The sequence below is a fragment of the Heptranchias perlo genome, chromosome 3 (genome assembly GCF_035084215.1).
Source record: "Heptranchias perlo isolate sHepPer1 chromosome 3, sHepPer1.hap1, whole genome shotgun sequence".
NCBI classification, from domain to species: domain Eukaryota; kingdom Metazoa; phylum Chordata; class Chondrichthyes; order Hexanchiformes; family Hexanchidae; genus Heptranchias; species Heptranchias perlo.
Window position 1 is genome coordinate 5,098,258 of NC_090327.1, and position 12,880 is coordinate 5,111,137.

Consider the following 12,880-nt stretch of genomic DNA (forward strand, 5'->3'; position numbering starts at 1 on the left):
AGAAGTAGGGGGGAGAAGCAGTGGGGGAAAGCGGAAGGGGGGAGCCCAGAGGGATTGGGGGGTTGGTGGGGAGAAAATATGATCCAGGTCTAAGGGAGGGGGTAAGTGAGGGAGATTGTGGTCCAGATGGGGAGATGGACCACGCTCACCTCTTCTCTCTCTTTCCCCCCCCCCCCCCCCCCCCCCCCCCGGACCTGTATCATGTTCTCCTCCTCTCCCCATTAGATCCTGGTCACGCTTTTGAGCATGAACGGCAGTGAGTTCATTTCTCGGAACGCCGTGTCACAAGAGACTGTTTACAAAAATGAGAGCATGTGGAATTGGAGGCAACCTATTGGCTTACCCTCCATGGCTGCCTCCAAACCTAGACATCCATTTGTCAATGCTCCAAGCTGACCCCACCCTATCCATGTGAACCTTATCTCACCACGGGACCTCTGACTTTAACTTTGGACTTCCTTCTATTATCTCCTCGCTATTCCCTGTTTATTACCAGGACATATCTATCCTAATCTTGCAATGTAAACACGCCTATATAACTTGAGTTTCCCTGTGTCCATTCATGTGTATTTTTTGGCTGCTGCTCCGAACCTGAGCCCATAACTTCTGTTTCTTCTTTTTCTCTTTATCCTTCCAATGTTCCCCTCTCCTCCTGTCGTCAAGCCATTCTCTTGGATCCCCACCACAAACTCCGTTCCCTAGCCACTGACTCCATCCCTCCCCCACTGTCTGAGGCTGAACCAGAACGTTCGCAACCATGGCATCCTATTTGACCCTGAGATGAGCTTCCAACCACATATCCGTTCCATCACCAAGACTGCCGACTTCCATCTCCGTAACTTTGCCTGTCTCCACCCCTGCCTCAGCTAATCTGCTGCTGAGCCCCTCATCCATGCCTTTGTTCCCTCTAGACTTAGCTATTCCAATGCTCTCCTGACTGGCCTCCCATCTTCCATCCTCAATATACTTAAGCTCATCCAAAACTCTGCTGCCCGTATCCTAACTCACCTGTCACCCCTGTGCTCGCTGACCTACATTGGCTCACGGTCCACCAACACCTTGATTTTAAAATTCTCATCCTTATGCTGAAATCTCTCCGTGGCCGCGCACCTTCCTGTCCGAACTCCGTAGTGCCAGCGCCGTGCGTCCTCCAAACTCTGTAGCCTACCTGACAATGACTTGATCAAATTACACATTGCAGACAAAGAGTTGGGTGAGTATTGGCTCCCACATCCTGTCGGTGGCAATAGCAGAATGTGTTACCGTCTCCGTAGTGGTGGCAGTAGACGCGACCTCTGAAGTTGTACAACTCAATTTTGAGGCTGGAAGGTGTAAAGTGCCTAATCGAAAGATGAGCTGCTGCTCCTTGAGCTTGCATTGAGCTTCATTGGAACGGCGTAGAGGCCAAGCTCAGATCAGAGTGGGACAGAGAATTAAAATGGCAAGTAACCAGAAGCTCAGTCACGCTTGTGGACTGAGCGGAGGTGTTCAGCAAAGCGATCTCCCAGTCGGCATTTGGTCTCCCCAATGTAGAGGAGACAGCATTGTGAGCAGCGAATACAGTAAGCTAAGTTGGAATAAGTACAAGTAAATCACTGTTTCACCTGGAAAGGAGTGTTTGTGGCCCTGGATGGTGGGAAGGGAGGAGGTGAAAGGGCAGGCGTTGCATCGCCCATGCTCACATGGGAAGGTGAGTGGTTGTTGGGGGTGTTACCAGAGCCAATGAGCCCTCAGCGTTAGGGATGGTCCTAGGATGTGGAAGTACATTGAATGGGGTGGAAGGGGGTGGCTGAATTCGGAGATGGTTTTCCCTGGGTCTTGCAACTTTTGGGAAGGGACTCGGAGTTCTACTCTTCAACTCATGTTGATGCACAGATTGTGTGCTGGAAAAATTCACATGCTCATAATGCACAGTTGTGTTTAAAAGCTCTCAACTATTGTGGGTGTTTATGGATTTTTAAAAAAAAAATTAGTCTGAGTTCAGGCTTCTGAGACCAGCTGAAGCCTTCAAGTTTAAAAAACAATTAGTGGGGGCATTAAAAGATACAAGACTTCATCCTAGAACAGAGAAGGTTAAGGGGAGATGTGATCGAGGCATTCAAAATAATGAATGGTTTTGACAGAGTAAATAAGGAGAAACTGTTTCCAGTGGCAGAAGGGTTGGTAACCAAAAGACGCAGAGTTAGGTAATTGGCAAAAGAGCCGGGTGACATGAGGAAACTTTTTTTATGCAGCGAGTTATGATCAGGAATGCACCGCCTGAGAGGACGGTGGAAGCAGATTCATTGGTAACTTTCAAAAGGGAGCTGGATAAATACTTACAGGATTATGGGGAAAGAGCAGGGGAGTGGGACTAATTGGATAGCTCTTTCAAAGAGCCAGCACTGGCACAATGGGCTGAATGGCCTCCTCCTGTGCTGTACTTACTATGATACTAGGAACCTCTGCCAATAGGCTTCTGTGGGCAATAATAGGAGATGCTACAGTGAGTCCCTGTAGATTTACCCCTCTCTTGGAAGCTATGGACTGTGCCTCCACCTGTTGCTTTTGATTATCGAGGAAAGATTAGTAGCTCACTTTTTGGAGAAAGCCTGTGAATTGTCTGTCTACAGCAGTGGTGTTTTTAGTGTATCCAAAATGTTAACAGGTGACAGCAAGTTCTTTGCCAATGTTCTATTCCAGTGCTCTCCTGGCCGGCCTCCCACTCCCACCCTCTGTAAACTTGAGCTCATCCAAAACTCTGCCGCCTGTTTCCTAACTCGCACCAAGTCCCGTTCACCCATCACCTCTGTGCTCGCTGACCTACATTGGCTCCCAGTCCGGCAACGCCTCGATTTTTACAATTCTCATCCTTGTGTTCAAATCCCTCCATGGCCTCGCCCCTCCCTATCTCTCTAACCTCCTCCAGGCCTACAACCCGCCGAGATCGCTGCGCTCCTCCAATTCTGGCCTCTTGCGCATCCCCGATTTTCGTCGGTTCGCTATTGGCAGCCGTGCCTTCAGCTGCCTAGGTCCTAAGTTCTGGAATTCCCTCTCTACCCCTCTCCCCTCCTTTTTAAGGTGCTCCTTAAAACCTACTTCTTTGACCAAGCTTTTGGTCACCTGTCCTAATGCCTCCTTATGTGGTTGTCAAATTTTGTCTGTTAACACTCCTGTGAAGCGCCTTGGGATGTTTTACTGCATTAAAGGTGCTATTATAAATGCAAGTTGTTTACATTGAATTTCAGGAGCAGTGGTCGTATTAGATTCTTTGAAATACTTGGCTGTTTATCATATCCCTACATTTTAGGTCTAATTTGTAGGTAGAAAAAATTGCAACATAAACCTTCTGTGTATTGTTTTCTTCACAAATGGGACCAACCGTTGAGTTGAAATCTTCACTTTTATGTGCCTGGTAAATAATGATAACCTTCTCCATGCGCTACTAAATGGCTTCTTTAATTTTCTAGGGATGAGGATGACATCAATGATGTGGCTTCTATGGCCGGGGTCAACATCAGTGAAGAGAATGCACGAATCCTTGCAACAAACTCCGAGTTGGTGGGTGCAGTAATCCGGTCCTGTAAAGACGAAGCATTCCTCTCCTCTGTATCGCTGCAAAAAAAAACTTTAGAAATAGGTAGGTGTCCCAGCACAACAGCTCCCAAGTTTTAAAGATATAAGGGGTAAAATGCAATTTCAGGAGAGATGCAAAACAGGCAGTATCAGATCAGCCGCCCATCGTGCGCTGTCTGACGACACCCAGCTCTACCTCACCACCATGCCTCTCGACCCCTCCACTGTCTGATTTGTCACACCGCATGAGCAACCTCCTCCAATTAAATATTGGGAAGACTGAAGCCATTATCTTCAGTCCCTGCTACAAACTGCGTTCCCTAGCCACTGACTCCATCCCTTTCCCTGGCCACAGAGTCCGAACCAGACCGTTTCCAACCCTGCCGTCCTATTTGACACTGAGCTTCCGACCCCATATCCTCTCCATCACCAAGACCACCTACTTCCACCTCCATAACATCGCCCATCTCCGCCCCTGCCTCAGCTCATTTGCAGCTGAAACCCTCATCCATGCCTTTGTTAGCTCCAGGCTCAACTATTCCAATGCTCCCCTGGCCGGCCTCCCACCTTGTACCCTCTGTAAACTTGACCTCAACCAAAACTCTGCTGCCCGTATCTTAACTCGCACCAAGTCCTATTCACCCGTCACCCCTGTGCTCACTGACCTACGTTGGCTCCTGGTGCAGCAATACCTCAATTTTAAAATTCTCATCCTTGTTTTCATTTCCCTCCATGGCCTCGCCCCTCCCCTGTAACCACCTCCAGCTCTACAACCCTCCGCAATCTCTGCACTCCTCCAATTCTGGCCTCTTGCGCATCCCCGGTTTCCTATGCTCCACCATTGGCGGCAGTGCCTTCAGCTGCCTCGGCCCAAAGCTCTGCATTTCCCGTCCCCAAAACCTCTCTATCTTTATCTTTCTCTCTTCTTAAGTCACTCCTTTAAAACCTACCTCTTTGATCAAGATTTTTGTCACCTGTCCTAATATTTCCTTATATGGTTCAGTGTCAAATTTTTGTCGATTGCTCCTGTGAAGCGCCTTGGGATGTTTTTACCACATTAAAGGTGCTATATAAATGCAAGTTGCTGGGTGTGTAACGGGCGGCCGATCCGGAAACGCGTGCTTTTGCGCCCCTGCCGATGTTGAATTTTACCCCTGAACGTTCCATATAAAATGGCCTGATGCCTTTGTTTTGTTTGAAATGAGGGAAAGATGAATGTTGATGTTTGAACACTTAATTTGTCTCCCAGGTAATGTGGAAATGTTCTGATTTTCAGCGCGCTTTTAGAAATATCTATTTCTCATCGCAACTTTGGTTTCTTTTTAATTCTATTCTGCTTAACAGACACAGTTTGGTTATTGGGCTGCGTGCTGTGGCTAGATCGGAAGGTTTTTTTTTAAAAAATAGTCACTAGAAATAGTGCATGATTTCTATCTGTTTAATCCATAAACTTTGAATTGTCATCTCAATAATTTAACGCTTTATCAGGGTTCTGGTGAATTTGTGTGGCTTTGTCTCATCAGACTGGTTAATCGTCGTCTGCTGAGAACATGTTGGGAACTGTATTTGCCTGCAAACAAATGCCGAGTCGATTACTAGGCATTTTGTTGGAGCTGGCACTGTACTTCAGATGTGGTGCCTTGAGGGCCCCCGCCCTCAATCATGTATATGAGCCATACAGGACCTCTCCTAGAAGTAGTGTTTTCTCATAAAGCTCCAGCGCACTGCAGGCTTTGGGTGTGAAAATTAGCCAGTGTTCCTAGAATCATAGAATGGTCGCAGCACAGGAGGCGGCCATTTGGCCCATCGTGCCCGTGCCGGCTTTAAGAGCAATCCAGTTGGTTCCACTCCCCCGCTCCTTCCCCGCAGCCCTGCAAATTTTTCCCCTTCAAGTATTTATCCAGTTCCTTTTTGAAAGCCGCGATTGAATCGGCCGCCTCCACCCTTTCAGGCAGCGCATTCCAGATCATAACTAGTTGCTGCGTAAAATTTTTCCTCATGTCGCCTTTGGTTCTTTAAATCACCTTAAATCTGTGTCCTCTGGTTCTCTACCCTTCCGCCAATGGGAACAGTTTCTCTTTATTTACTTTACCTAAACCCTTCATGATTTTGTGCACTTCTACCAAATCTCTTCTCAACCTTCTATGTTCGAGGGGGAACAACCCCAGCTTCTCCAGTCTATCCACGTAACTGAAGTCACTCATCCTTGGTACCATTCTAGTAAACCTTTTCTGTACCCTCTAAGGCCTTCACTTCCTTCCTGAAGTGTGGTGCCCAGAATTGGGCACAATACTCCAGTTGTGGCCAAACCAGTGTTTTATAAAAGGTTCAACATAACTTCCTTGTTTTTGTACTCTGCCTCTATTTATAGAGCCCAGGACTCCGTATGCTTTTTTTTAAACCGCTTTCTCCACCAGTCCTGCCACTTTCAATGATTTGTGCACATTCTGCTCCTGATTGTCATCCAGTCACACTTGACACTGATGTGTGTGGGCATTAGGTGAGATTTGATGGTTCATGCTGTCGAATAGCTTAATAATTCACTATCCAGGCTTGAGTATGCAGTTTTGACAGCTCAGTGAGGTACTAAAGTGTGGGGCCAACTGTGGAACTGTAGCACAGCGTGAGCTGCAGCCCCTTTGGAGAGGAGCATTAAAAAGCTACTTGCCGGAGCAACTTTTTTGGTGCAGCTTGTTGGAGCCCTGTCTGGACAGGATGATGCAAGCTCCTAATCTTGGTCATGAAGGTAAGCCACCCTATATGGAAGCAGAGTTGTATTGGGTGACACTTCTGCACTCCCTGCTGGGACAGTTATGGAGTGGCATTGGCAGTTGTCTGGGGTCTCTATCACACCTGCAATTGGTGCAGGAATTGGCAGAAAGAAAATTCCTCTTATTGGACTGAAGTAATTTTGGAACAAATGGTATACTGGACTGGCATCATGCCAATGTGAATGATAAAGACAAGGATTGTAAATTTCAATAATTTTCTTTTACAGGACTCTGCACTCACTACTTTAGATGATTTTTGCAGAATAACCAGGTCATTCTTGTTTCCAAATCCCTCTATGGCCTCGCCCCTCCCTATCTCTCTAACCTCCGAGATCTCTGCCCTCCTCCAATTCTGGCCTCTTGCACATCCCCAATTTTCATTGCGCAGAAGGCTCAGCCTCCAATGCTGCAGCAGAGATGTTTCCACTTGCGGGGGGCCAAAAAAAGAGTTACTATTAAATCCAATAGGGAATTCAGGAGAATTTTTTTTACCCAGAGTGGTGAGAATGTGAACTCGCTACCACAAGGAGTAGTTGAGGCGAATAGCGTAGATGCATTTAAGGGGAAGCTAGATGAACACATGAGGGAGAAAGGAATAGAAGGATGTGCTGATAGGGTGAGGTGAAGGAGGGAGGAGGCTCGTGTGGAACACCAGCGTGGATCTGTTGAGCCAAATGGCAGTTTCTGTGCTGTACATTCCATGTAATTCTATGTAAATTTCTGAGTGCTCCTGCCAAGCGCTTTGGGATATTTTTACTATTTTTTAAAGGTGCTATGTAAATACATGTTGTCTTTGTGGATACCAGTCTAAAACAAGGCTCTCTCTTTAATTTGGCATTAAATTCTGTTCAAATCAGAGCCTATAGGGATAACTGGTACAGGAAAGTGCAACAATTCACCCTCATTTTAGGAGGGAGAGAAGACATTAGATACTGACATTTGCATCCTATATAACTACGTACAACGCTCTCGCTCAAAGTACAACCATCATATTCAGTAATAAATACATGTTTTTTTCCAAGGGGCATGCTTTTCAGTGTATTTGGAGATGGTTACTAGGTTTACAGGTGTGACTTAAAAATACCATTCACCTACTTCACAATAGGATAGTGTCCCAAGGTACCTGTAATCATGTGACCTAATTATCTAAGTAAAATAATGTTCTTAACTGCAAGTGCTAAGCTGATTGTTTTCCATCTAGACCGTTAAATGGGTTGCTATAGCAGGGGAACTCCCCCCCCCCCCCCCCCCCCCCCCCCGGGTGTTTTGGCCAATATTTATCCCTCAACCAATATCACTAAAAAAACAGTGCCGTTTGTGGCACCTTGCTGCATGCAGATTGGCTGCCGTGTTTCCTATATTATAAAAATGACTACACTTCAGAAAGTACTTCATTGGCTGTAAAGCACTTTGGGACGTCCTGAGGTCGTGAAAGGTGCTTTATAAATGCAAGTTAGTTTGTTTTCCTTTCTACTTATGTTCCCTTCTTTGACTTCCTCCCTTTGCACAGCGCGTGCGGAAGTGGGTGTGAAGTACCTGTTGGCAAAGTTGGCGATGGTTTTGGTGGCGGGGAGGGGTGCGAAAGATAAGTGCACTGATTATGTTGGTCAACATATGTTAATTGGGATGTCAACATATGTTAAAGGGATGGTACTTCTGATTTTTCTGTTGATGATCTGAATTTATCCAAGTGGCACATGGAGGATGCGTTTCATTCTAGGAATGAAGAAGTCATATAATATAATCTTGATCTAAACACGCAGAGGTAAGAGATTATGGTCCTTTCTCCAGAGGCCAGCTTTTACATAGCCTGCAAGAGTCTCCTTGCTCCTTCTTGCATTGCGCTGTAGTGCTCCCATCACCAATCATCACTACTAGCCACTGGAATTGACTATATGCCGTGTAGCAGGATCACTGAAATAACGGTGCTCACATAACCAGTAATTACCCTTTCTCCCTCTCAGCCCACTGGAATGCTGATTGATGTTGAAGATATTTTCAGTTTTAGATTGCATAAAATGCATTGTGTAAGACATTTCAGTGTTCATTAGCCAGTAGACTGGTAATTGGAATTAAATGTTATCTGTTGTTAGACCAATAGCCTGCTTAAAAATTTAAATGTGTTCTGTTCATCTGTCCATAACGCGAACAGCATCTTGCATTTATGTTGCGCCTGGAGCGATTATCAAACCTAATTTGACACCGAGCCACATGAGATAGTAAGGACAGGTGACCAAAAGCTTGGTGAGAAAGGTAGGTTTTAAGGGGAGCGGCGGAGATGTTTAAGGAGGGATTTCTGGGGTTTAGGCTGAAAATGGTGGAGTGAAGGAAATCAGATGCACAAGAGGCCAGAATTGGAGGAGGGCAGAGATCTCGGAGGGTTGTAGGTCTGGAAGAGGTTACAGAGATAGGAAGGGGTGAGGCCATGAAGGGATTTGAAAACGGGGATGCGATTTATAAAATGGAGGCGTTGGCGGACCAGGAGCCAGCATAGGTTAACGAGCATCGGTGGGGCGGGGGGCGGTGGTCCTCACGATAAACTCTTGCCCAGAAACAGCTGGTGGTGGCTGTTCAGCTTCCTGTACGTATGCACAGTGCTCCGCAAAATGTAATTGTACCTCCGAAGGATTAAAGCCGCACATGTAACATAAATAAGAGGAGTAAAAGCAGAAAATGCTGGAAGTGTGCACTCTGCACGTTAACCTGCTTTTTCGCTTTACAGTTGCTGATGGATCTTCTGTACATTTCCAGCATTTTTTTGTGTTTGGTTCAAAAATTAACGTGCAACTTACTAGCTATTGGTAGATACGGAAGGAGATAAATATACTTAATTAAAAGACTGGCTTTTCAGCCAAGTGTGCCCTGAATACCTTTGGCTGATTTAAGTGATATTTGCACTGTTTATGTATCTCTCTCCAAAAGGTTGTGATTAAAAGGAGGCTGAATATAGAATTGTTTTTGGGTATTCTCTAGTTAATACAGCTAAAAGTGCTCGAGAGGCCTTTAGCCCCTGATAATACATAGGATGTCCTATCACTATTTATTTCAGCTTCATCCCTACTCATGGATGTGACTGCAGAATCTCTCTGCAGCCCTTTTTTTCAAGCCTCAAGTGAATACCGCGTTAGAGGTGGAAAGTGCCCTGTAACTGGAGTTAATTTAATTCCAACTGCGTTCTGCCCATGTAATTTGTTAATAAAATCCTGCCCTTTTTTTTAAATCTGAGATAGTTTTGACTATGTATTTAATTCTGTTACAGCTTTTCTTTTGTAAGAAATGAGTTGTGATGGTCTGTCTCACCTTTTTGACTTGCGTCAAAAGCAAAGGTCATTTTTAAAAACAAGGCATTTATCATCAAAAGCCAATTTCACTTCCTAAACAAAAACTAGGAAAAAAAAAACTGAATTTGATTCCATTTCTTTCAAGTTTTTTTTTTAAAAAAAGCACAAGTTGACTTGGAAGTATATTAAATGTTACTAAGACTGTGTGCAAACTGTTTCTTTTTAAAAGTTTTATAGTTGTCTTTAACAAATGGGAAAGTCTGATATCTTCTGGTACGTTCTGTGGCTTTCTTCCTTCACTGTAGCTTGATCTCACTTTTCCCCTGAGCAAGTTTCTGGAGCCTGCAAAAAAAAAAACAGCAAACGCCCAAGGTGCTGGTTTAATGAGTTTTTTTTTTCCTCCCCCCTTCGATTCTGTTGGTGATCTGTCAGGCCTACTGTTTCTCGTTTCCACACTCCTTTTTATGTAACTGCGTCACTGTATCATAGCAATCTGAAAGGAAGTGGGGGTAGAAAAGTGAACCCTTTTAAGTTGATTGAATCTTTGTCTGTAGACATCAGTTTTCTGAATATCATGAAACCTGATTGAAATGGTTATTTGAGTAACCGTTCCAGTGGAAAGAGAAGCATCTTTCAAACACTTTTTTTTTGTTGTAAGTTGCATTCCGTGCCCTCCTTTGCATGGTGTTTCCTTCAGTTTCCGTTACCCCTCCAGCACAAGTGATTTTGGCCCAGGAGAGTTTGCGGACCTCCCCAAAGGCACTTACTCCCGAATGTTGCTTCTATTAACTGAAAGGTGTGTACCCGTTGGAGGTGGGGGTGTGTGTGTGAGATTCATGCACGTTAATAAACTGCCAGAGGAACGGCATTTTTCCTTCAATCCCATGAGAAGAAACAAACAGTTCAGCGTTGTGCTTTTAGGTTTTCAGGCTTGAGCAAATGCATTGAAACTGGCCATTTAGAAATGACACGTTATTGCCATCTTCAGTTGATGGATAGGAATGGGCCTTTGTGTACTCAGAATCATACAGCACAGAAGGAGGCCGTTCGGCCCATTCTGCTTGTGCTAGTCAAATTTTTCCTTTTTGCTTGCCAAATTGGACTGTATATCTGAATTCACAGTTCTATGATAGTGAGTCTGCTTGTATGCGTTTAGCAGATTAATCATAGAGGTGTAATTATGGGACTGAGGGGTGCGCAGTGACCGAAGTGTTTTACATAGAATTTTACAGCACAGAACAGGCGATTCAGCCCAGCAGGTCTATACTGGTATTTGTTCTCCACACGATTCTCCTCCCACCCATCTTAATCTAATCCAATCAGCAGAGCCTTCTATTCCTTTCTCCCTGATGTGTTTATCCAGCTTCCCCTTAAATGCATCTATGCTATTTGCCTCAACTACTCCTTGTGGTAGCGAGTTCCACATTCTCACCACTCTCTGGGTGAAGATGTTTCTCCTGAATTCCCTATTGGATTTATTGGTGACTATCTTATATCCATGACCCCTAGTTCTGGTGGCTCCCACAAGTGAAAACATTTTCTCTACGTCTCCCCTATCGAACCCCTTCATAATTTTACCTCTATTAGGTCACCCCTCAGCGTTTCCTATTCTGGAGAAAAGAGCCCCAGCCTGTTTAGTCCTTCCTGATAAGTACAGCCTCTCAGTTTTGGTATCATCCTTGTAAATCTTTTTTGCACCTTCTCCAGTTCTTCTTTATCCTTTTTGTAATGGAGACTAGAACTGTACACAGTACTCCAAGTGTGGTCTAACCAAGTTAGTATCACAGCCTTTCTACTAAGGTACAAAAAATGCATCCCGGTCACCCACTTGTAACAATTTTATTTTAATAGTTTTATAATGCATCCCGGACAACCAGGATGCGTTGATTTGTGAGTTTATTTTCTTTATGGGAGGTATAACTCTTTAGATGACTGGGCTGTGATGGTGCCACACCTGATTACTTGTCCGCTTTAAACGCAATGGGGAGTCCACATGTGAAAGCGTTGCCCAAGGCAAGAGTAGGAGTGTTTAGCAGTATGTAATAATTAGGGGCACATCACGGGAAAGTCCTTCTTACTCATGGTATATATTCTATCCCTTAGTGTGCATTTCATCTGCATGATATGTTGTAATTTAAAAAATATATATATTGTTTCATTTTAATAATTATTACAAATGTGAAGGGTGCATCTCTCCAGCTACCCCTCCCTCCTCCCAGAAATCATTGAATGCTATCTTCAAAAATTCCCCAAACGGGGATTCATTATTGAAGAGAATTGCCTTCATGAAAAATGTTTGGCGAAAGTTTTGTTTTATCTGGAAAGAAACACACAACATTAATTGCATCCAAAACACATCACTGTGATTTCAGCGCATGCCACCAATGTGAGAAAAATATATACTGTGCTCCCCTTTGCCTCCAAACAAAAACACTTGCCAAACAATTTCACAAAACACTTCCCCTTCAAATTACTTGGCTGTTTTGGCTCCAGTTTCGGTGAATCACAGAGATAATGTAAATAATAGGGATAATTCTGTACTTGCCCTGTGAATGTTATAAATGTGTAGCTAGAGAATAATGAAACAGGAAAAAAAATTAAATGACATTTAAACTATTATGTCGTAGAGAGGAACCATTTTGGTTCAGTTCAGTAAACTGGGGTGTGAGACTGTTATAAAATGGTGCCTATATACCACAACTATTCTACATTCATATAGCGCTTTTTAATATAGTAAAATATCCCAAGGCATTTCACGAGCGTTACTAAACAAAATTTAACACTGAGCCACATAGGGAGATATTAGGACAGGTGACCAAAAGCATCTTAAAGGAGGCGGAGAGGTTTAGGGAGGGAATTCCAGAGCTTGGGGCCTAGGCAGCTGAAGGCACAGCTGCCAATGATGGAGCGAAGGAAATCAGAAATTTGCAAGAGGCCAGAATTGGAGGACCGCAGAGATCTCGGAGGGTTATAGGGCTGGAGGAGGTTACAGATATAGGGTGACATTACCACAGGCCTCTGATTTGAGTGACCAAGACAAGATTTGCAGCCATGTCCATTTATACTGTATAAATTCGTTGCATTGAAAATTCCTATGTCCGCCTGCACCATTGGGATTTCCAACTCGAAAGGTTAAAGGGACATTGGTAACTTGGGTGCATAAGTCTAAGGGATAGGAGGCCGAGATATATTGGTGAACAGATGTTTTTCTGACTGGAATGAAGTATGCAGTGGGGTCTCCCAGGGATTGGTATTGGGACCATTGCTTTTCTT

General features: G+C 44.4%; 1 protein-coding gene across 3 annotated transcripts in view; it reads left to right on the forward strand.

Moving 5' to 3' along the window:
• The window catches only part of LOC137309826 (transcription initiation factor TFIID subunit 4-like), a 133,893-nt gene that overhangs the window by 50,508 nt on the left and 70,505 nt on the right, over positions 1–12,880 (forward strand). For all 3 annotated transcript variants that reach the window (XM_067977858.1, XM_067977850.1, XM_067977853.1), the window contains exon 10: positions 3,450–3,619. In XM_067977858.1, coding sequence (XP_067833959.1) covers positions 3,450–3,619 — 170 coding nt within the window. The remainder of the gene's footprint in view (positions 1–3,449; positions 3,620–12,880) is intronic.